This window comes from Gopherus flavomarginatus, chromosome 6, assembly GCF_025201925.1.
Source record: "Gopherus flavomarginatus isolate rGopFla2 chromosome 6, rGopFla2.mat.asm, whole genome shotgun sequence".
Lineage (NCBI taxonomy): Eukaryota > Metazoa > Chordata > Testudines > Testudinidae > Gopherus > Gopherus flavomarginatus.
The window spans coordinates 118,063,013-118,085,940 of NC_066622.1; the positions used below are offsets into that span (position 1 = coordinate 118,063,013).

Sequence of the window (22,928 nt, forward strand, 5' to 3'; positions counted from 1 at the left end):
AATCCTTAAATGCTGAGTAATTCTGCTAGAGTAGTTCATTTAAATAATTAAAAAGATTTACACCAAAAGGGAGGCTCAGGTCTTTTTTATTTTAGGTTATTCATGAGTTTCAACTGTCTCCAGAGAAGTTAAAGTAAACTCCCAAATTGAATTTGAAGCAAGAGATTACAAGAATAAGTAACTTTAGATTCTGCCTGACAGATTTTAAAAAACTAATCTGATGCCTCCTAGTACAGCTCTCCCTAGCAAATACAATGTTTATAAGGTCTGTTTGTCTTTTTTGTCATTCACAGTACCTGTCTGAGGAAATCAAGAGACTTTAGTAATTTTTTTGTTAAAGCATCATTCTGAGAATTTAAGAAAACTACTATGTGTAGTAGGTTTCTGTTTTAATTTACTTACAGCAAGAGAATTTCTGCTTGTGGCCTAGAAAATCCTAGTTTAAGTTTCTGTGGCAGTGGTATTCTTCACAAAATTGAGATATATAGCTATGCATATAAATACATGTGGGTCCTGCACTTCCTGGTGGATTCTGCTAGCCTCAGAGGCTCACTTTGACCCTCCACATAGCCCTTTTCTCTCAAGAGGCAAGGGTCACAGCTTACTGAGCCATTTTCATCATAAGCCAACAACAGAGGTGAGAAGAAGCAATCCTCCCTCACACAGTCTCTGTTGTCTCCCAATCTCAGTGATTAATCAGGAAGGGGAGAGCCCAGGCCCACCCTCTACTCCAGGCTCCAGCCCAGGGACCCTAAAATTAGCAACTGTGGTAGCTGACTTTTTGGAAATAGGACATGTACAATTCCCTGGGCCAGCCACTTCCCCACAGCAGCCCCCACTCAATATCACCTTCACCATTACCTCAGGGCCTCCTTCCTTGCACCTGATATGGTTTTGTACTGCTTCACTCCTCCAGCAGCACAGCTCCTGACACCCACCTCACTGACTAACCGGGAGGCTTTTAACTAGTTCCAGCCAGCCCTTGATTGGCTTCAGGTGTCCCAATCAACCTAACTATCTTCACTGCCTTCTAGAAGGATCTTAATTGGCCCCAGGTGTCTAGATTAACCTGGAGCAACTGCCATTTGGTTACCATGGTACCAGGGATTTGTTTGGTTAATATACCTGTTCCTCACTACTTTACTGTAGCCATCTGGCCTTGCCCCATCACTATATATTAAAAAAACCCAGAAACACATCATCAGGTATTAAATGAGCCCAAAGTAAATCAGTATATGGAGGATAACTGTATTATAGATAGTGCTTTATCCATGGAAGTGATAAGCATTTAACAAACCAGTATTTGTCATGCATATTACAAATCCTGTTTCTGGCTGAGCTCCTCATTCAATATAGCTTTCTCAAAAGATGGGGCAGTAAACATAGATTATATTACTATTTATTTGGCTTGTGATTTTTTTTTATATGCCAACAAATCCATCCAGTGAAACTGTAGTATCACTTGCTGTCATACTGACAGATAAATAAGGCCCAGAGAATGTTATTTTAGGCAGCACATAAGCAATAAAGTTGCTTTTGTTAGTTGCCAATGGTAATTTCACAGGACCAATGTGAACATTTTACATGGAATGCCCAGGATCAATGGCCAGTGTTCGCTCCATGCCAAGTTGCTACTAGACTTACTTAAAACAAGAATAATGTTTTAACTGTTCATAATTTGAAAATAGGTATAGGTTTTCAAAGACAGAGTATAAAATGTCTGGTGTGCTAACTTTGAGCTCCCCGATAGACAACATTTGGTACAATTGCATCAAATAGAGCGAAAGAGTTTTGTGATATCAAGTATTTTTATTACATTAAACCTTACTTGTGCCAAATATTACATTGCTCAGAGGACATGAATAGCATGACACAGTCAGCTGCAGCGGCACAGGAGGCGGCGAACAGAGCGGCTAACAGGGGAGTTTCAGTGGGAGTGCTGTTGGAGGAGCAGGTTTTTGTGGTTTTTGTAGTTTGTGGTGTTTGTGTGTGAGTGAGTGAGTGTGTGTGCAGGCTGCTAGGGGCTGTGTGCTGAGAGCGAGGCTGAGCCCTGAGTTGGGGGCGGGGCTTACCTCATTAGGGGTCCTATATAAGGAGCCAGGCACTCAGGCAGCGGCACAGTCAGCTGCAGCGGCACACAGAGCGGCTAACAGGGGAGTTTCAGTGGGAGTGCTGTTGGAGGAGCAGGTTTTTGTGGTGTGTGTGTGTGTGTGTGTGTGTGTGTGTGTGTGTGTGTGTGTGTGCAGGCTGCTAGGGGCTGTGTGCTGAGAGCGAGGCTGAGCCCTGAGTTGGGGGCGGGGCTTACCTGATTAGGGGTCCTATATAAGGAGCCAGGCACTCAGGCAGCGGCACAGGAGGCGGCGAACAGAGCGGCTAACAGGGGAGTTTCAGTGGGAGTTTCCAGGGGGAGGTTGCAGGGGAGATCAAGGCAGAGGAACCAGGAAGGCAGACCAGGGAAGAGGCAGCCCTGCGCTGGTCGGTGCCCTGCGGTGCGGTGTGAGCTGTGGATTGCCAGGCACAGAGTTGCAGCGCTACGATGGAGGCAGAGGCAGCAGGTGCAGACACACTGAGGATGACTGGGTGCGGCAGCTCCGGCATGTACATGGTCCTAGAGGGAGCACCTGAAAGGAGTTTCATCTGCATGAAGTGTCGTCTGATAGAGCTGCTGGAGGAAAAGGTAAGGGGACTGGAGATGCAAGTGGAAACTCTGGCTGAGTTTAGAAGGGGATTTGAGCAGATGATGGAACACAGACATGATGAGGCACAGGGGACAAGCTCAGGCGAGCAGACAAAAGCAGGACCTAAGGACTCTGAGGAGGGACTGCTGGGTGAGGAAAGTGGACGGTGGAAGCATGTCACTAGGAGAACCAGACAGAGGATAAGACGGGCCAGCGATGGACAAATAGAACTCAGGAATAGGTTTGCTGAGTTGGGAAATGAAGATGGAACACAGCGGGCTGCTGAAGGAGTAACGGCAAGGAAGAAGAGGCAAGCAGCTAGTCCTGCAGATGGAGGGGAGCAGTCAGTGGAGGCAACATCAAGTACGAGCCCTAGGAGGATTGTGAGGTCGAATACAAATCCGGAGGAATCACGGCCAGCTGCTGTGGGGGATAGACCGGAGAATCGCATTGTCACCAGGAAAAGGCAAGTCTACGTGATTGGAGACTCTCTACTGAGAAGAGTAGACAGGCCTGTAACTAGAACGGATCGGGAGAACAGAAGAGTGTGCTGTCTGCCGGGGGCTAAGATACAGGATGTGGACTTGAGCCTGAATACGATCTTAGCGGGAGCGGGAAAAAATCCGTTGATTATCCTTCATGTGGGAACGAACGATACAGCTAGTTACTCACTGGACTGTATCAAGGAGGACTATTTCAGACTGGGGAAGAGGCTTAAAGACATCGAGGCTCAGGTGATCTTCAGTGGGATTCTGCCAGTTCCTAGAGCGGGGCGACGAAGGAGGGACAAGATTATGGCGATCAACAGATGGCTCAGGGAGTGGTGTTATAAGGAGGGCTTTGGGATGTACGGTCACTGGGACGCATTTACGGATAGACAACTGTTTGCTCAGGATGGACTTCATCTCAGCAAGGAGGGAAATAGGATTCTAGGATGGAGGCTCGGCAACCTCATCAAGAGGGCTTTAAACTAGAAAGTTGGGGGAGATGGTTGGGAAATGTTCGGGAGATCTCCACGCCAGAACATAACCTGGAGAGGGAAGTAAACAAAGTGAGCGGGGATACCCTTGCGGCCCCAAGATTTGATCCAAGGAGGAATAGTGGAGTAGAAACCAGAGTAACGGGTGATGCTGGTGGCAGACAGTTTGTGCACGACGGGGGAAAGAATGTCACTGACGCCAAACGCCGAAAATTAAAAGGTTTGTACACTAATGCGAGGAGCCTAGGTAACAAGATGGAGGAACTGGAGTTACTCGTGCAGGAAGTGAAGCCGGATATTATAGGGATTACCGAAACCTGGTGGAATAGTACTCATGACTGGAGCACGGGTATTGAAGGCTATGTGCTGTTCAGAAAAGACAGGAAGAAAGGCAAAGGTGGGGGAGTAGCCTTGTACATCAATGATGAAATTAAATGTAGCGAAATAAGATGCGATGGAATGGATAAGACGGAGTCCGTCTGGGCAAAAATCACGCTGGGTAAAAAAGCAACTAGAGCTTCCCCTGAGATAGTGCTTGGGGTGTGCTACAGACCGCCGGGATCGGATTGGGATATGGATAGAGACCTCTTTAATGTCCTTTAATGAAGTAAACACAAAGGGGAAATGTGTGATTATGGGGGACTTCAACTTCCCGGATATAGACTGGAGGACGAGTACTTGCACGAATAATAGGGGTCAGATTTTTCTGGATGTGATAGCGGATGGATTTCTTCATCAAGTAGTTGAAGCACCTACGAGAGGGGATGCCATTTTAGACTTGGTGTTGGTGAGCAGTGAGGACCTCGTAGAAGAAATGGTGGTAGGGGACAACCTGGTTCGAGTGATCATGAGCTGATTCAGTTCAAACTAGATGGAAGGATAAACAAATGTAGATCTGCGATTAGGGTTTTTGACTTCTCGAGGGCTAATTTTAAAGAGTTAGGAAATTAGTTAGGGAAGTGGATTGGACGGAGGAATTAGTGGATTTAAATGTGGAGGAGGCCTGGAATTACTTTAAGTCGCAGCTGCGGAGACTGTCGGAAGCCTGCATCCCGAGAAAGGGGAAAAGAACCATGGGCAGGAGTTGCAGGCCAAACTGGATGAGCAAGCAACTCAGAGAGGGGATTAGACAAAAGCAGAAAGCTTACAGGGAGTGGAAGGAAGGCAGGATCAGTAAAGGAAGCTACCTTGCTGAGGTCAGAACATGTAGGGATAAAGTGAGGAAGGCTAAAAGCCGCATTGAACTGGAACTTGCAAAGGGAATCAAAACCAATAGTAAAAGGTTCTACAGCCACATAAATAAGAAGAAAACAAAGAAAGAAGAAGTGGGGCCGCTATACACTGAGGATGGAACGGAGGTTAAGGATAACCTAGGCATGGCCCAACATCTAAACAAGTACTTTGCCTCGGTTTTTAATAAGACTAGTGAGGAACCTTGCGATGATGGAGGGATGATAAACGGGAATGTGGATATGGAAGTGGATATTACTGCAACTGAGGTAGAGGCCGTACTTGAACAGCTCGATGGGTCGAAGTCGGAGGGCCCGGACAATCTCCACCCGAGGATATTAAAGGAACTGGCGAGTGAAATTGCGAGCCCGTTAGCGAGAATTTTTAAGCAATCGATAATCTCGGGTGTTGTGCCGTATGACTGGAGGATTGCTAATGTAGTTCCTATTTTTAAGAAAGGGGAAAAGAGTGATCCGGGTAATTATAGGCCTGTTAGCTTGACGTCTGTAGTATGTAAGGTCTTGGAAAAAATTTTAAGAGAGAAAGTAGTTAAGGACATAGAGGTCAATGGTAATTGGGACGAATTGCAACACGGATTTACTAAAGGTAGATCGTGCCAAACCAATCTGATCTCCTTCTTTGAGAAGGTGACGGATTACTTAGATAAAGGAAATGCGGTAGATATAATTTACCTAGATTTCAGTAAGGCGTTCGACACGGTTCCGCACGGGGAGCTGTTAGTTAAATTGGAAAAGCTGGGAGTGAATATGAAAGTTGTAAGGTGGATAAGGAACTGGTTAAAGGGGAGACTCCAGAGGGTCGTATTGAAAGGTGAACTGTCGGACTGGAAGGAGGTCACCAGTGGAGTCCCTCAAGGATCGGTTTTGGGACCGATCTTATTTAACCTTTTTATTACTGACCTTGGCACAAAGAGCGGGAATGTGCTAATAAAGTTCGCGGATGACACGAAGCTGGGGGGTATTGCTAACACGGAGAAGGACAGGGATACTATTCAAGAAGATCTGAACCACCTTGTAAACTGGAGTAATAGAAATAGGATGAAATACAATAGTGAAAAGTGCAAGGTCATGCATTTAGGAATTAATAATAAGAATTTTGGATATACGTTGGGGGCGCATCAGTTGGAAGCGACGGAGGAAGAGAAGGACCTTGGGGTACTGGTTGATAGCAGGATGACTATGAGTCGCCAATGTGATACGGCTGTTAAAAAAGCAAATGCGATTTTGGGATGCATCAGGCGGGGTATTTCCTGCAAGGATAAGGAGGTGTTAGTACCGTTGTATACAGCGTTGGTGAGACCCCATCTGGAATACTGTGTGCAGTTCTGGTGTCCCATGTTCAAGAAGGATGAATTCAAACTGGAACAGGTTCAGAGACGGGCTACGAGGATGATCCGAGGAATGGAAAAACTGCCTTATGAAAGGAGACTCAAAGAGCTTGGCTTGTTTAGCCTGGCCAAAAGAAGGCTGAGGGGGGATATGCTCTCCCTATATAAATATATCAAGGGGGTTAACGTTAGGGAGGGAGAGGAATTATTTAAGTTTAGTACTAATGTAGCCATGAGGACGAATGGGTATAAACTGGATATTAGGAAGTTTAGACTTGAAATTAGACGAAGGTTTCTGACCATTAGGGGAGTGAAGTTCTGGAATAGCCTTCCGAGGGAAGTAGTAGGGCAAAAGACTTTCCTGGCTTTAAGACAAAGCTTGATAAGTATATGGAGGGGATGTTATGATAGGATCGTTAATTTGGGCAATTGATCTTGAATTACCACCAGACAGGTCTGCTCAATGGTCTGCGGGGAGATGTTGCATGCGATGGGTACTGAGTTGCTGCGGAGAACTCCTTCTTGGGTGCTGGCTGGTGACTCTTGCCCACATGCTCAGGGTTTAGCTGATCACCATATTTGGGGTCGGGAAGGAATTTTCCTCCAGGGCGGATTGGCAGGTGCCCTGGAGGTTTTTCGCCTTCCCCTGCAGCGTGGGGCACGGGTCGCTTGCTGGTGGTGTCTCTGCAGCTTGAGGTCTTCAAACCATTTTTGAGGATTTCAATAACTCGGTCCTGGGATAGGGGTTGTATAAAATTGGATGGGTGGGGGTCTGTGGCCTGCCTTGTGCAGGAGGTCAGACTAGATGATCAGATTGGTCCCTTCTGACCTATGAGTCTATGAGTTGGATTGGGATTGTTCCTTAAAGAAGTAAGAGGAGATGAACTGTCTTTCAGAATGTCAAACTTTTTCTAGACTCTGTACCAGATTCTTAGGGTGAAAATGTGTAAGATTCCAATTTTAGTCATGAGATGATGGCCTTTTCTTTCAAATTCTGTACTATTTGATGAAGGTGCCTAGTTACCTTTCTTTCTTTAACATTTGCTGATAATTTAGAGAAATAGTAAATGTGAATATGCGGAGGAACTGCTTGCTTCCCGCCCCTGTTACTTTTACTGGCTTGTAATATATCTAATTACAGCCTGGGTTTCTTTTTATTCTGTATTAATTTTAAAACAAAAGTTTGATTAAAACTGGCATTCCAGTTACCATATCATCATTTTAAATTGAGATGATGTGGAATTATCATTTACTGATTGTGAAAATATTCTGAGAGAAGTAGTTTAATTGATACAATTTAAAAAGGGTTGTACAAAAAGAGCGAAAGGGTATAATGTAGTCTTCCCTTGATTTGTATGTGTAATTCTTGTTGAACTTAATGAGTTAAGTTTACTCATCAAATAAACAAAGGAATCCTATTCTTTATACCTTTACTATGGTGCACTATGAATGTCTGTCAGAAAATGGTACTTATTTGTGATTGTTTCATAACCACAAGAAAATCTCATAACATTGAAAATATAAATGAAAATTGATTTTAATTTTGGGCTAGCTTCATAAAGGTATATGCCTAAACCAGGGATCGGCAACGTTTCAGAAGTAGTGTGCCAAATCTTCATTTATTCACTCTACTTTAAGGTTTTGTGTGCCAGTAATACATTTTAACATTTTTAGAAGGTCTCTTTCTATAAAAGTCTATAATATATAACTAAACTATTGTTGTATGTAAAGTAAATAAGGCTTTTAAAATGTTTAAGAAGCTTCATTTAAAATTAAATTAAAATGCAGAGGCCCTCAGACTGCTGGCCAGGACCCAGGCAGAGTGAGTGCCACTGAAAATCAGCTTGCGTGCCGCCTTCGGCACCCATGCCATAGGTTGCCTACCCTTGGCCTAAACTGTTGAATCAATATGTCATATGCAATGTATTTATTTACCACCAGTCTGGTACAGACTGACATATTGACCAAACAATAAATGATTCACTGCCTCTGTAAACCCCAAACTCTTAAATCACCTTCCACTGTTTGTACAGAACTCAAATAAACAAATTAGTGCAAACATTGTGGAAGTTATTCTCCAAAGGAAAATATAAGCAAAGACAAGCTTTAAGGCTGAAAAGTGGTTTTGCTGAGTAAGATGAGCCATGCAAACCTTTTTTTCTTGGAAAATTAACGAACAGAAATTTAATGTGAAAAGCAATAAGCCACTAGACAATTATATCCCCTAATCTTGTGTTTGGCCTGACCATAATTTATTTTTTGGTGAACTCCCCCTCTGTTTTTTCTCATATGTATTTCTACTGTACTTCTAATACACCACTACCTCGATATAATGCCACCTGATATAACACGATTTTGGATATAACGCGGTAAAGCAGTGCTCCGGGGGGGGAGGGCAGGGTTGTGCACTCCAGTGGATGAAAGCAGGTTCAATATAGCACGGTTTCACCTATAATGCGATAAGATTTTTTGGCTCCCAAGGACAGTGTTATATCAAGGGAGGTAGAGGTGTATGTGGATGATATGGCCTGTGTAGTTCATAAATTGTATTAATGGGTATTTAGATAGCACTGACAAAAGTGAACATATGTTATACCACTAACTGTGAGTTAGCATTTGTAATTTTTTTTAAACTGTGCATGCGCACACACACACACACACACACACACACACACACACACACACACACACACACACACACACACGTGTTAAATTTCTAACTTACAAAAGCATAAACAATGACAGTCCTAAAGAAACCACAACTGGTGATACATTGATATATGTTGATTGTACATTGAGTATATATTGAAGTTTTGAGATGTCAGTCTCTTAATATATTGCCTCAGGTTTATAATAAATAATAATTGGAGATATACCAATCTTCTAGAACTAGAAGGGACCTTGAAAGGTTATTGAGTCTAGCCCCCTGCCTTCACTAGCAGGACCAATTTTTGCCCCAGATCCCTAAGTGGCCCCCTCAAGGATTGAACTCACAACCCTGGGTTTAGCAGGCCAATGCTCAAACCACTGAGCTATCCCTCTCCCCTTTATCTATCCTTTATAGTCTTATCTTACTCTCCTTTTTGGAGTTAATTTTTTTTTTTGTTTTTGGGCTTGGATTTTTACCAATTAATTGGTCACATCACCAGGAGAAAATGAAAATGAAAAGCAGGTTATTCACACTTTACCACAGTTGTAGAATTACAGCTCCTGTGCAGACTGTGTAAAAATGTCAACCTTAGTGCTATAATAAATTTTATTAGGAGAACAGAAAGAAATGCGGTGGTTGACTGGAAAAAGGCTAATGGAGTGCCCATCTTTTAAAAATGGGAGGAGGAGGATCTGGGAAATTCCAGGCCAGTCAGCCTCACCTCAGTCCCTGGAAAAATCATGAAGCAGGTCCTTAAGGAATCAATGTTGAAGCACTTTGAGGAGAGGAAAGTGATTAGGAACAGACAGCATGGGTTCACCAAGGGCAAGTCATGCCCAATTAACCTAACTGCCTTCTATGATGAGATAACTGGCTCTGTGGATGAGGGGAAAGCAGTGGACATGTTATTCCTTGACTTTAGTAAAGCTTTTGATACGGTCTCCCACAGTATTCTTGCCAGCAAGCTGAAGTATGGGCTGAATGAACGGACTATAAGGTGGATAGAAAGCTGTCTAGCACGTCGGGGTCAAAGGGTAGTGATCAATGGCTCCACGTCTAGTTGGCAACCGGTTTCAAGCGGAGTGCCCCAAGGGTCGGTCCTGGGGCCGGTTTTGTTCAACATCTTCATTAATGGTCTAGATCAGGAGTAGGCAACCTATGGCAAGGGTGCTGAAGGCGGCACGCAAGCTGATTTTCAGTGGCACTCACACTACCTGGGTCCTGGCCACCAGTCCGGGGGGCTCTGCATTTTAATTTAATTTTTAAATGAAGCTTCTTAAACATTTTAAAAGCCTTATTTACTTTACATACAACAATAGTTTAGTTACATATTATAGACTTTTATAGAAAGAGACCTTCTAAAAATGTTAAAATGTATTACTGGCACGCAAAACCTTAAAGTACAGTGAATAAATGAAGATTTGGCACACTACTTCTGAAATGTTGCCGATCCCTGATCTAGATAATGGTGTGGATTGCACCCTCAGCAAGTTTGCAGATGACACTGAACTGGGAGGAGTGGTAGATACGCTGGAGGGCAGAGATAGGATACAGGGGGACCTAGACAAACTAGAGAATTGTGCCAAAATAAATCTGATGAGGTTCAACAAGGACAAGTGCAGAGTCCTGCACTCAGGACGGAGGAATCCCATGCACTGCTACAGACTAGGGACTGAATGGCTAGGCAGCAGTTCTGCAGAAAAGGACCTAGGGGTTACAGTGGAAGAGAAGCTGGATATGAGTCAACAGTGTGTCTTTGTTGCCAAGAAGGCTAACAGCATTTTGGGCTGTATAAGTAGTAGCATTGTCAGCAGATCGAGGGACATGATCCTTCCCCTTTGTTTGGCGTTGGTGAGGTCTCATCTGGAGTACTGTGTCCAGTTTTGTGCCCCACACTACAAGAAGGATGTGGAAAAATTGGAAAGAGTCCAGTGCAGGGCAACGAAAACGATCAGTGGGCTGAAGCACATGACTTATGAGAATAGGCTGAGGGAACTGGGCTTATTTAGTTTGCAGAAGAGAAGAATGAGGGGGGATTTGATAGCTGCTTTCACCTACCTGTAGTTAACAAGTTTTGTCTCTGGAGAGACCAGGGTTGGATGTCCAGAATGTCCTCCAGTTTCCCGGGGAGAGGGGGAAAAGATATATATTGGCTCACTGGCTCTAAGCAGGAAGAGCTCAGCCCTGGAGACATCCTTGTGGGGCCAAGCAGTAGTTTCCCCAGGAATTGAAATTAGGGGGGATGTTCGAATTTACAGGGGGGAGTGTCAGGATCGATGAGATGTATAAAAGAGATATGAATAAAGTAAATGTTTTGTTAGGATAATGCAAATTTAACCTAAGGATAATGTAAGTTACACCAAAACACATAACAGGTCTAGATTTCTTAAAAATATATAATTAAAAAAATGTATTTAATTTAAATTGACTTTTGAAAAGTAAGCCGTCATGGGATAAGAGGGAAGTCCTCTCATGGATTAGTAACTCGTTAAAAGAGTAGGAATAAATTATCAGTTTTCAGAATGGAGAGAGATAAATAGTGGTATCCCTGAGTGGTCAGTACAAAAGTGCTGCACCAGGCCAAAGGGTGCTGCTCCAGGCGTCATGGGTCAAGGGACATACTGGCCACCGCTTGCAGCAGTTCCCATTGGCGATCGGCTGGACCTGCAGACGGGGCAGGTAAAGAAACCGGCCTGCCGAGAGCTTTCCCTACACAAGTAGCGGCCCCAGTTTGAGAAACGCTGACTTAGATATAGTGTTTGTTGAAGTGCCAAAAATGTTTTTTGTCTGCAGTAACTTCTGCTGCTGCTGTAGAAAGAATAATTTTCTTCATTTGGACTATATAACTCTAATATGAAAAACCAATGAGAAGTCAGAATAAGTCCACTGACTTCCAATTTGTTTCCACTGTCTGTAACTGCAGTGTCACCTTTGCCTTTCAAGCTCTGTGGATGAAATCCTGGCTCCATTGAAATGAATGGCTAAATGCCCATTGACTTCAGCAGGGTTAGAATTCCATATTCCATTTCCTCCCAAAACTTCTGGGTCTGCAAACCTAACATCACCCCTCTGTGCCTCTAAGCATGTACGCAAGTGCCTCACTGCCGCCTCTGTTGAAATCCTCATCTATGCTACACTCCTATCTCTGACTGTTACCAGTCCCTTTCATATTTTCTTGCCTCCCTCTGCGCCTCCTCCCTCCGCAATTCCTAGCAAGCCAAATTCCAGCATATGAGAAACTCTTCTTCCTACAAGTGAGAAGACAAAAGCAGGATCACATCACCCCAGACAATTCAACTGGCTCCCCATTTATTTCAGGATCCTTTTCAAAATTGCCACCTTTGTTAAGCTTTGGCTTTATTCAGCTGAGCTCACACATCTGGCGTCTGTCTACTCATCTACCATTACACTTCTCACTGCCCCATCAGACATTCTAGTCCACACCCGACCTTCTCATCTGCAACTTCTTCCATCTGGAACAGACTGTCCTAACACTGTCTAACTGATTCTCCATCTAATATAAAATCTCAACCAAAAATATCTCTTTTTTCCCTTGCCTACAGAGTACTTCAATTTCTCTGTCCTCCTGCTGTTGGTTAATCTCTGTAGTTGGGTTAACATTCTAAAATATTTGGGAAGCAGGATGTATGAATCAATGACTACATAAAAACTCAGTTATATTACATTACTGACTAAGGAATAGAAAAAGGAGGTCTTGCGTTTTCTAACATAAACAGAACAGGCAACAAATTTACCAGGGGCCAACTCCATCTTTCTATCATCAATCATCTCAACATGTAGATATTTAGACAGTACTAACAGCCATTCTACAGTCCGACTTTGAAATTCTACTCAATCGAGACAAAAATTTTGTGACAGACAAATCTTCATCACAGTGGTAAAGTGTCACCCGTCACTCCCCACATTTGGTGCCTCGGCAGCCAATTTGCAAGACACTGCTATATGGCCGACACTGCTATTTGGCTGCCACAGTGCAATTTATAGGATTTTGGCTTATTTAATAAAATAGACTCATAGGTCAGAAGGGACCAATCTGATCATCTAGTCTGACCTCCTGCTCAAGGCAGGCCACAGAACCCCACCCATCCAATTTTATAACAACCCCTATCCCAGGACCGAGTTATTGAAATCCTCAAAAATGGTTTGAAGACCTCAAGCTGCAGAGACACCACCCGCAAGTGACCCGTGCCCCACGCTGCAGGGGAAGGCGAAAAACCTCCAGGGCACCTGCCAATCCGCCCTGGAGGAAAATTCCTTCCCGACCCCAAATATGGCGATCAGCTAAACCCTGAGCATGTGGGCAAGAGTCACCAGCCAGCACCCAAGAAGGAATTATCCGCAGCAACTCAGTACCCATCGCATGCAACATCTCCCCGCAGACCATAATAGACAACTGACACACTGACACGCCTTATGAACACTATTGTGATAGTATAGAGATATACGACAAACAAGATGATCAGTCAACAGAGGGGTTTTTTTAAAATCATGTAAAATTATTAAAATTCCATAGACTAGTGATCATTTGAAACAGGTGGATAGCATTCTTTCCACTAATATATCTAAAATACATTCTAAGAATAGCAACATTCTAATAGAAATATTTTAATAATTAACAAAACATAATGCAGAAAATTACATACTTGAAATTATAGCTTTTGTATATTGCTATATAACTTATATAGTGGAAATGCAGTTTGTGCCTCACCATTCAACCTGACACATTGTTACAACACGTGCTTATGTAGTTACAACATACATGGAGTGAAATCCTGGCTTCACTGCAAAACTCCCATTGGCAAAACTCCTAGCGACCTCAAACGGGCAGGATTTCACTCATAATATTTACATACTGTTTGCAGGCCAAATATCAGGCTAAAACTCCATCATTTTCATAAAATTGTAACAAACAAGAAAAAGATTAAAATGGCAAAGGAGACTATTACGATGCCCTTTTTCAGACTATACAGTAACAATGCTCCATATATGTTAATTTTTTTTAAACTTTAAAGGTTCCACTCACAGAACCCAATAGTCTTTGATACAGCTTTATCTATTTTATTACAAATATGAATTATTTCTGTCACTGTTCTATGTAGAAAAGAAAACAAGGAGATTTTTAGCTCTCTGGAATACATGAATCCAAAGTCATTGAAAGGCTTTGAACTGGGGGTTTACTATAGGATTTACACCAATCTGTAACCAGACTCCATTCCGCATTCTCTGGCTCATTCAGGCATTGAAAGATGGACCTCCAGTGTCTGAGGCCTCTTTAAAGAGTTTCAATGCCATTGTCCCTTCTCTCACTTCTTTTACACACACAAACACACCCTCCTTACATCCCCAGTGCCCTCTGACACTCCACTATCTCACCCCTCACCAGCACCACTTTCTCTCTCGGAGGTCACATGCATCTCCAGTGCAAACTGCCATCTCACTACTAAACCACCACCAGCACACTCCTCTCGCCAGTGGGGTCACATTCCCAGTACCTCCTGTCATCCCACTACTCGACCCATTTCTACTATCCCCTCCTCTTTCCAGGGTCAATCCTCAGCAGCTTCTGCCATCCCACTACTTCACCCCTGATAGCCCCCTCCATCTCTCTCCAGCGTCCCCTACCTACTACCCCACTACTTCACCCTCTGACAGCCCCCACCCCCTCCTGGGCCATGCCCCAGCACCCTCTGCTATCCCATGAGTCCACCCCCTTGCAAGCCCCGCCTCCCCTCCCCTCTCCAGGGTCACATCCCCAGCACCCCCTGCCATCCCACTACTTCAACCACAGCCAGCATCCATCCTCTCTGCCAGGGTCACATCCCCAGTTTTTCCTGCCATCCCATTACCCCACACCCTTGCTACTACCCACCTCCTCAGAGCTCCCTGCCATCCTACTACTTCACCTCTGCCAGCCCCTCGTCACTCCCCAGCCATCCCACTACTTCAGGTCTGCCACACACACCCCGGTCACTCCCCAGTGATTCCCCTACTTCACCTCTGCCAGCCCCCCGTCACTCCCCAGCCATCCCACTATTTCAGGTCTGCCAGCCCCCCCATCACTCCCCAGCACCCCCAGTAATCCCTCTACTTCGCCTCTGCCAGCCCCCTCCAGATCACTCCCCAGTGCCCCCGCCACCCCTACTTCGCCTCTGCCAGCCCCCTCCAGGTCACTCCCCAGCGCCCCGGCCACCCCCCTACTTCGCCTCTGCCAGCTCCCTCCAGGTCACTTCCCAGCGCCCCTGCCACTCCCCCACTTCGCCTCTGCCAGCCCCCCATCACTCCCCAGCACCCCCAGTAATCCCCCTACTTCACCTCTGCCAGCCCCCTCCAGGTCACTGCCCAGCACCCCCACCACCCCGCTACTTCGCCTCTGCCAGCCCCCCCCAGGTCACTGCCCAGCGCCCCGGCCACCCCCCCTACTTCGCCTCTGCCAGCCCCCCCCCCAGGTCACTCCCCAGCGCCCCGGCCACCCCCCTACTTCGCCTCTGCCAGCCCCCCCCATGTCACTGCCCAGCGCCCCGGCCACCCCCCTACTTCGCCTCTGCCAGCCCCCCCCCCCAGGTCACTGCCCAGCGCCCTGGCCACCCCCCTACTTCGCCTCTGCCAGCCCCCCCCCAGGTCACTGCCCAGCGCCCCCGCCCCCCTCCTACTTCGCCTCTGCCAGCCCCCTCCAGGTCACTGCCCAGCGCCCCCGCCACCCCCCTACTTCGCCTCTGCCAGCCCCCTCCAGGTCACTGCCCAGCACCCCCGCCACCCCCCTACTTCGCCTCTGCCAGCCCCCCCCAGGTCACTGCCCAGCGCCCCGGCCACCCCCCTACTTCGCCTCTGCCAGCCCCCTCCAGGTCACTGCCCAGCGCCCCCGCCACCCCCCTACTTCGCCTCTGCCAGCCCCCCCCCCAGGTCACTGCCCAGCGCCCTGGCCACCCCCCTACTTCGCCTCTGCCAGCCCCCCCCAGGTCACTGCCCAGCGCCCCCGCCCCCCTCCTACTTCGCCTCTGCCAGCCCCCTCCAGGTCACTGCCCAGCGCCCCCCGCCACCCCCCTACTTCGCCTCTGCCAGCCCCCTCCAGGTCACTGCCCAGCACCCCCGCCACCCCCCTACTTCGCCTCTGCCAGCCCCCCCCAGGTCACTGCCCAGCGCCCCGGCCACCCCCCTACTTCGCCTCTGCCAGCCCCCTCCAGGTCACTGCCCAGCGCCCCCGCCACCCCCCTACTTCGCCTCTGCCAGCCCCCCCCCAGGTCACTGCCCAGCGCCCCGGCCACCCCCCCCACTTCGCCTCTGCCAGCCCCCTCCAGGTCACTGCCCAGCGCCCCCGCCACCCCCCCACTTCGCCTCTTCCAGCTCCCTCCAGGTCACTTCCCAGCGCCCCCGCCACCCCCCCACTTCGCCTCTGCCAGCCCCCCCCAGGTCACTGCCCAGCGCCCCCGCCACCCCCCTACTTCGCCTCTGCCAGCCCCCCCCCCAGGTCACTGCCCAGCGCCCCGGCCACCCCCCTACTTCGCCTCTGCCAGCCCCCTCCAGGTCACTCCCCAGCGCCCGGCCACCCCCCTACTTCGCCTCTGCCAGCCCCCCCAGGTCACTCCCCAGCGCCCCCGCCACCCCCCCACTTCGCCTCTGCCAGCTCCCTCCAGGTCACTTCCCAGCGCCCCCGCCACCCCCCCACTTCGCCTCTGCCAGCCCCCTCCAGGTCACTCCCCAGCGCCCCGGCCACCCCCCTACTTCGCCTCTGCCAGCCCCCTCCAGGTCACTGCCCAGCGCCCCGGCCACCCCCCTACTTCGCCTCTGCCAGCCCCCCCAGGTCACTCCCCAGCGCCCCCGCCACGCCCCTACTTCGCCCTTCTCCCCAGCGTCCCCTCTTCTCCGGGTTCTTCCTCTCCGGGCTCGCTCACCCTTGCTCGGCTCCATGGAGGGCGGGCGGCGGCTACCCCAGGATGTCTTACACCGCCTCTCTTCACCTCTGGGCGGAGCCCGGCGTGGCGTCCCGTCCCCACGGCAACGCTGAGGGGGACTGGTCGGCCCACAGCTAGGCGGAGACAGGCCCAGAGGGCTCCTCGAACATCGGGCCGCGGCAGCGCCCCTGCCCCGCGGCTTGGCCCGCCGAAAGAGGGAAGGCGATAAACGGCTTAACGCCTGGTATCCCTCCGTCAGAGGCTTCTAGAACGGAACTTCCAGGCCTCCTGACCCACCCAGTGTATATCCATGCGCCAGGAGCCCCCAGAAAGCCATCACCTGCAATGGGATTCTGTCATAGAGCCCCCATCAACCAGCAGTGCCCTAGCCCCGACCCACATCCCTCATCTGTCCTCAGGTCCCCTTTACCCGCTCTGAATGTGTTTGCTAATGGTCTCAAGGCCCCTGGCCAATCCTCTGTCCCCCCACTCCTCCTTGATGAAGGGTTACATAGTAGCTGTGGGTCCAGTTGGTAACACCTGTTGGGTGCAGGATCTCAGTGACTCTGACGGGAGGTGGTTACGGGGTGTGCGTTGCTCCCTGTGGAGGGATTCAGTGTCCCTTATGAAGAGGGGTCTTTATGTTCCTGGGAAAGGCTAAGCAGAGGGTGTGGGAGTCAAGGGGTTAAGGAACGCACAGTGCGTAAGGGCTGTAGTTGTTTATGGTAGATATACTAATGGATGAAGGGGTTGTGTGGCTTTTGGCAGCAGATATAAAGTGGGAGAGGGGAAGCAGGGATTGTGTGGCTCTTGGTGGAGCGATACATATTGTGGGAGTGGCTGGTGGCTCCTGCTAGAACAGCGTTTCTCAAACGCAGCCACCAGGGACCTTTCTTGCAGCCAAAACTTTCTGGGCGGTGATAGGGAGGAAGCAGCAGCTCCTCCTGCAGTGCTGCCAGCAGAGGTTCGCCCCTGCCCCCCCTGAAGCCACAATTTCACAAACACTGGAGGAGTGGGCAGCTGGTGTGATTTCCCCACCTTCCTGGGGGTGATGGGGCTCACACTTCCAGCTTCAGCCCTGGGGTGGTGGGTGGCAGGCTCCAGCTCTGGGGCTTCATGCTCCAGCTGCATGGCAGTGAGTGCTGGCCCTGGCCTCCATTGTCCCTGGCCCCTACTGCCTCCCCATCCAGGGCTTAATTTGTCATCCAGCTTGCTGAGGCTGAGTAAATCTGCTCTGGAAAGTGATATTTGTATGTTTGTTAATATCACTTTTCAGTGCCTCCCAGCTAGCTAGCAAGTCTGCTTCTGTGAAAAGTGATATAACACACAAATATCACTTTTCACAGCAGCAGACTTAGAAGCTAGCAAGTCTAATTTAAAAAAACAACCAAAAAAAGCAAAAAAAAACAACATCAAAAGACAAGACCATGAAAAGCACCTTATTTGTGTTTCTATTCTGTGTAGGTCCAGAAAAGAATAGAGACAACAGTACATTGTTTTTATTATTGAGTTTGCAACAAAAAAAAAACCCTTCCGTGAATAAATGACAATGATTTGGATAGGTATATGTGCGTATTTATTTGTTTTTCCTAAAATGAATTAAGTATTTTAGGAAAAATTGTCAGAGTGGCCACCTGCAAGAGTTGGTGGCTGCACTCTGAGGCCATCAAAAAAATTGTTGTGAGAACTCCTGTGCTAGAAGCATAGATGGAGCAGAGGAGGAAACTATGTCTCCTGGCAGAGGAATATCTACTGGGTGAGATGACGTAGGTGGATCCTAGTACAAGGCTCTGTGGTGGCTGAGGGGAGTACCATGGCTCCTGGAGGAGGGATACCTGCTGAATGAGGTGGAGTACATAGATTCTAGTGCAATGGTCTATGGGTCAGAAGGGCACCGAGGCTGCTGGCAGAGGAATGACTGTATCTGTAAAGAAAGCTAAATTTTCTTCATCTCTGACCATTTTGGATTAAGAAAGCGTGTGCATGCCACAACATAATGTGGATCAAAACTTTGTTTTTCATGAAGCTTAAGATGTATTTTTACTGAGATGACAGTAGTATACAAAATTATTTAAGAAGGGGAGGAAGAATGGGAGGATGGATCCTCAACTGTTGAATTCATTTGGAGCAGAGAGAACTGAGCAACTCCTAAATTTGGATCTTTAGTTAACAGATAATGCAGATATCTCAAAAAAATTGCTCAAATAGATTTTTCTAAAACAAGTCTGGAAACCATGTTATTAATATGTAGCAATTTGAAAAAGAGCACTATCTTGTACTTGAAGAAGAACTCTGTGTCGCCTTGAAAGCTTGTCTCTCTCGCGAACAGAAATTAATCCAATAAAGATATTACCTCATCTCACTTTGTCTCAAACATTCTGGGACCAACATTGTTACAACACTACTTCAGGTATCACTAGATAGAATTTAGCCTCATAGTCACACTGTTTCTTTCTTTCTAAAATGCTAGAAATTCCCTCTACATTTTCTCTCTCCAAAACTAATGCCTGGAAAGATTTGCTTTCTCTGAAGTTAACAGCATAAATGATGTGAACGTTGGTAGCATACCATACCAAGCAGCAGGAATTTCCTTTTCTTGCCAAGAGTTCCCGTTTCCCCTGGTGAGTAGGAGGGAGAAGTGCTGATGTCACAAAGATGTTTCTCTGTACTCCATAAGGCACACCTGGAGGCTACATGAATTTTTCCCTCCTACTGTCAGGTCTGCTGATGCTTTCTCACGGTCTTCACTCTGGGTAAATGTCCCTTCTGGAGTTTACCAGGATTTATAGACTGCTGAAGTTGTATACTTCCTTTTTCAGAACGCTAAGGACTTGTCTGCACTAAAAAGTTTGCCACCTCAGTTACACCGTCATGCCTAGTTTATGCAAGTATAAATTACTAGTCTGCTACAAACTATACCCCTATAGTGTGGATGCATTTATACCAGTATAAAAGTGCTTATACCAGTATAGCTTATTCCAGTTCAAGAAGTGAAATAAGTTAAACCAATATAACTGGGTCCACAGAAGGGCTTATACTGGTATAACTGTATTGATAAAAACATCAGCCCCCCTAACCTGCATAGTTATACCAGGACAACGTTACAAACATAGAACAGGCCTAATTCAGGGCATCAGGGTCCAACTGCAGCTGTCCCATCTTCACTGTTTAAGTCTTGAGTTGATCTAAACTCCCACTATTGTTTCTCAGTCAGACCATTTTTCCATGGGGATCTTCTAGAACATTTTCCAAAATGGGTCTAAAACTCATACTGCTACTAACTGAACACCTGGGGACAGGTGCTAGTACACCACATCACTGCATGTAGTCTCATTTTGAGACCTGTTTTATTTAACATATATTTACTTAAACATATCAAAACATATACACATAGTCCATACTAATAAATATGTTATACAACAAGCTGTTTGATCTTCCTGTTTCGGTGATTTTCTCAGATCACTGGTATATTGTATAATGGGGACCAGTGAGGAAACTATACCATACTGCAAAAGTCTCATTTCCAATCTGGGAGGAAACTCAAAGTACCTCTCAGTGGCTGAGGTGATGTTATTTGCCCTACAGTATATATATTTTGAGGATATACTATATTTGAACTCTCTCTAAGAAGTAGGTGGCCATGCTGTGCTCAGACTGTGCCCACTCAGGTGACCCACCTGTATTTGGCTGTACAGCCCAGGACTCTGTGGAGCCACATCTACACTAGACATTGACCCATTCTTGGCAACCATTGTCATCAACAGGTTCCTTCTGAACTGGTGTGGAAGTGGATAGTGTGCATGGGTCAAAACTATTTTTAGCATTATTGCAGAAAGTATGATGGAATAGTGATGTAATAAGCTTTTGGTAACATTGCTAAAATGTTGTTGCCCCATCTACATGAGCAGTCAAACTATTGTCAGCATGGGTTCAAGGTAAAATCTGTTGCTGACAACCACTGTTAGTAATGGTCAGTGTCCAAGTGTAAATGGACCTTTAGAGTAGACAGAGAAGTTGAAATCTGTAGGAACTGTGACATATTTGAACTTTTTGGAAGCCCCTGTACCGGAAGCTTTTGCTGGAAATCTGTTCACTGAATGCACAGAAATATTCTTATTTTAATATTCTTAAAACCTGTTTTTTTTGGTAAGCCCATGGTGCATTAAAGTTCTTCATTAAGGGTTCCTTAAATAAAAATTTAATGAAATGTCTCTGATCTCTCCCTTTTGGGGTAAGACTGTGAAAGGAAGGACTGGGGCAATTTGAGACAGCTTTCCCTGTGGAAAAGTTCCTGATGAAATGTACTTATATCTGAATGCTTGTTAAATATACTTCTCATACATGAGGGAAATACAATTGCTATGTCACAAAAAAGAATCTGTAGAGATTTAACTCCATTGCATATGCAGTGTTCATTGTACATAGCCATTATGTCATGGCTAACGTTTTAGCACCAAAGCCCTCCAAAAATATGGAACAAGGGAGTGAAGAGGGGTATGTACAAGGGAGTAGGATTTAATGAGAAGAAGGTGTTACAATGAAAACTGGATAGAAAGATAATAAAGAAGTGGGAGAAAATGAAGATCTGAACAAAAGGAAGAAAAGAATATAAAAATTGCTTAATGGATACAACTGCAGACAATTTCGTTAGTAGCTGTAATTTAGGAATGGAAACTGTGGTTTTCAAAAATGAAATGCCAAGCGTGAAGATTCCCAGATCCTTTTCTCCAAAGAATATGCCCGTTTCAAAGAGAATAAACTAAAACATTTGATTACAAAGTATAAAAAAGATATACTCTCTTAGATAGCATTTGTTTTCTAAAATACACTGGTAACAAATAACTGTTGTCTGGCCAAGTTAAAAGAAACATTTTGGGATCAGAGAGCTCACACATAGGGCCTAATCCAAAGCCCAGTGCCATCAATGGAAGTGACCCAATGAAGATTTTGGATCAAGCATATCAGGAGAAGTATTTGTTAGCAGTTTAAAGTTATTTTTTTTAAATCAACTTTTAAATAATCCACAACACTTTTTGAAAAAAATCAGGGATGGTGAACCCAAGATATGTCTACACAACACACTTAGCCTGAGTCTGTGGGACTAGGGCTTGTGGATTCATGTTTCCAAGCCCACACTTGAGCATACACACTGCAATAGAAACTCAAGCCTCACAACTGTGGATGCATGTCCATAGTGCACTATGCAGACCCAATTCAAAACTTCAGCTTCTGTAGTGTGTACTATTGTACTCCAGGATTCCTATTACCCCTGGCATCTGAAACCGCTCTGTTGCTTTCTCCATACTGGGTTATGGGAGAATGTGGTTTGTCTGTCCATCCTGCAGGAGTTGACTGGAAGAATTTTGGGTCGCTTTAGGTCATGAACAGATCCAGCTGAGCCATTTTATTTCCTCACACTCTCTGCAGCCAGAGCCAACAGGGATCCTGCCCTGGTGGAAGAATTTCTCTATCGCATGCTGTCAGTCCTGTTTCAGGCACAGGCAGAACATCTGCAAGACACTGGTGGACATTTCAGCAGCAGTTTTTGACTTGCTGAACACACCTCTCAGTGGGGCATTCTAACATGCCAGCTGCAAACCAGCTGATACTGCTCATTTCTGTTGCCCTAGCTGCAGATTGCCCCTATATATATCAGCGCTTCTGGAGTGGGGCCATAAGAACAGACTTTTGGGGATCACACTGTCATGCGCACCTGAGATGACCAGCAGGGGGTCCAGAACTTTCACAAGAAGAAGCAGACATTTTTGGAGTTTGGGGATCAGATTGCCCCTACCCTCCAGCTCCAGGACATCCACATGAGGGCAATCGTGCTGTGCCAGAAGTGAGTTGCTATAGCCATCTGTAAGCTGGCTACCCCAAACTTCTACAGGTCTGTGTCTAACCAGTTTCTAGTTGGCAAATCAACTGTGTGGGATGTTGTGGCAGAGGTTTGTGAGGTGATCAGAACTGTTATTTACCTGAAGATGGTGGGCATAATAAATGCTTCTGAAATAACTGCTGGTTTTCAGATAATAGACTCTCCAGGCTGCACAGGACCATTGATGGGACTCATATGCCTGTAGTTGGCCCTCCAAAAGGAGAACATAGGCCACAATGGATACCACTCTACCGT

At 46.5% G+C, this 22,928-nt stretch overlaps 1 protein-coding gene across 2 annotated transcripts in view; it reads right to left on the bottom strand.

Annotated features, from left to right (window-relative positions):
- FANK1 (fibronectin type III and ankyrin repeat domains 1) overlaps positions 1–16,828 on the bottom strand; it is a 71,054-nt gene extending 54,226 nt beyond the window's left edge. For both annotated transcript variants that reach the window (XM_050959628.1, XM_050959627.1), the window contains exon 1: positions 16,796–16,828. In XM_050959628.1, the coding sequence (XP_050815585.1) occupies positions 16,796–16,811 (16 nt within the window). In that variant the 5' untranslated portion in view covers positions 16,812–16,828. The remainder of the gene's footprint in view (positions 1–16,795) is intronic.
- Between the last annotated feature and the right edge of the window lie 6,100 nt (positions 16,829–22,928).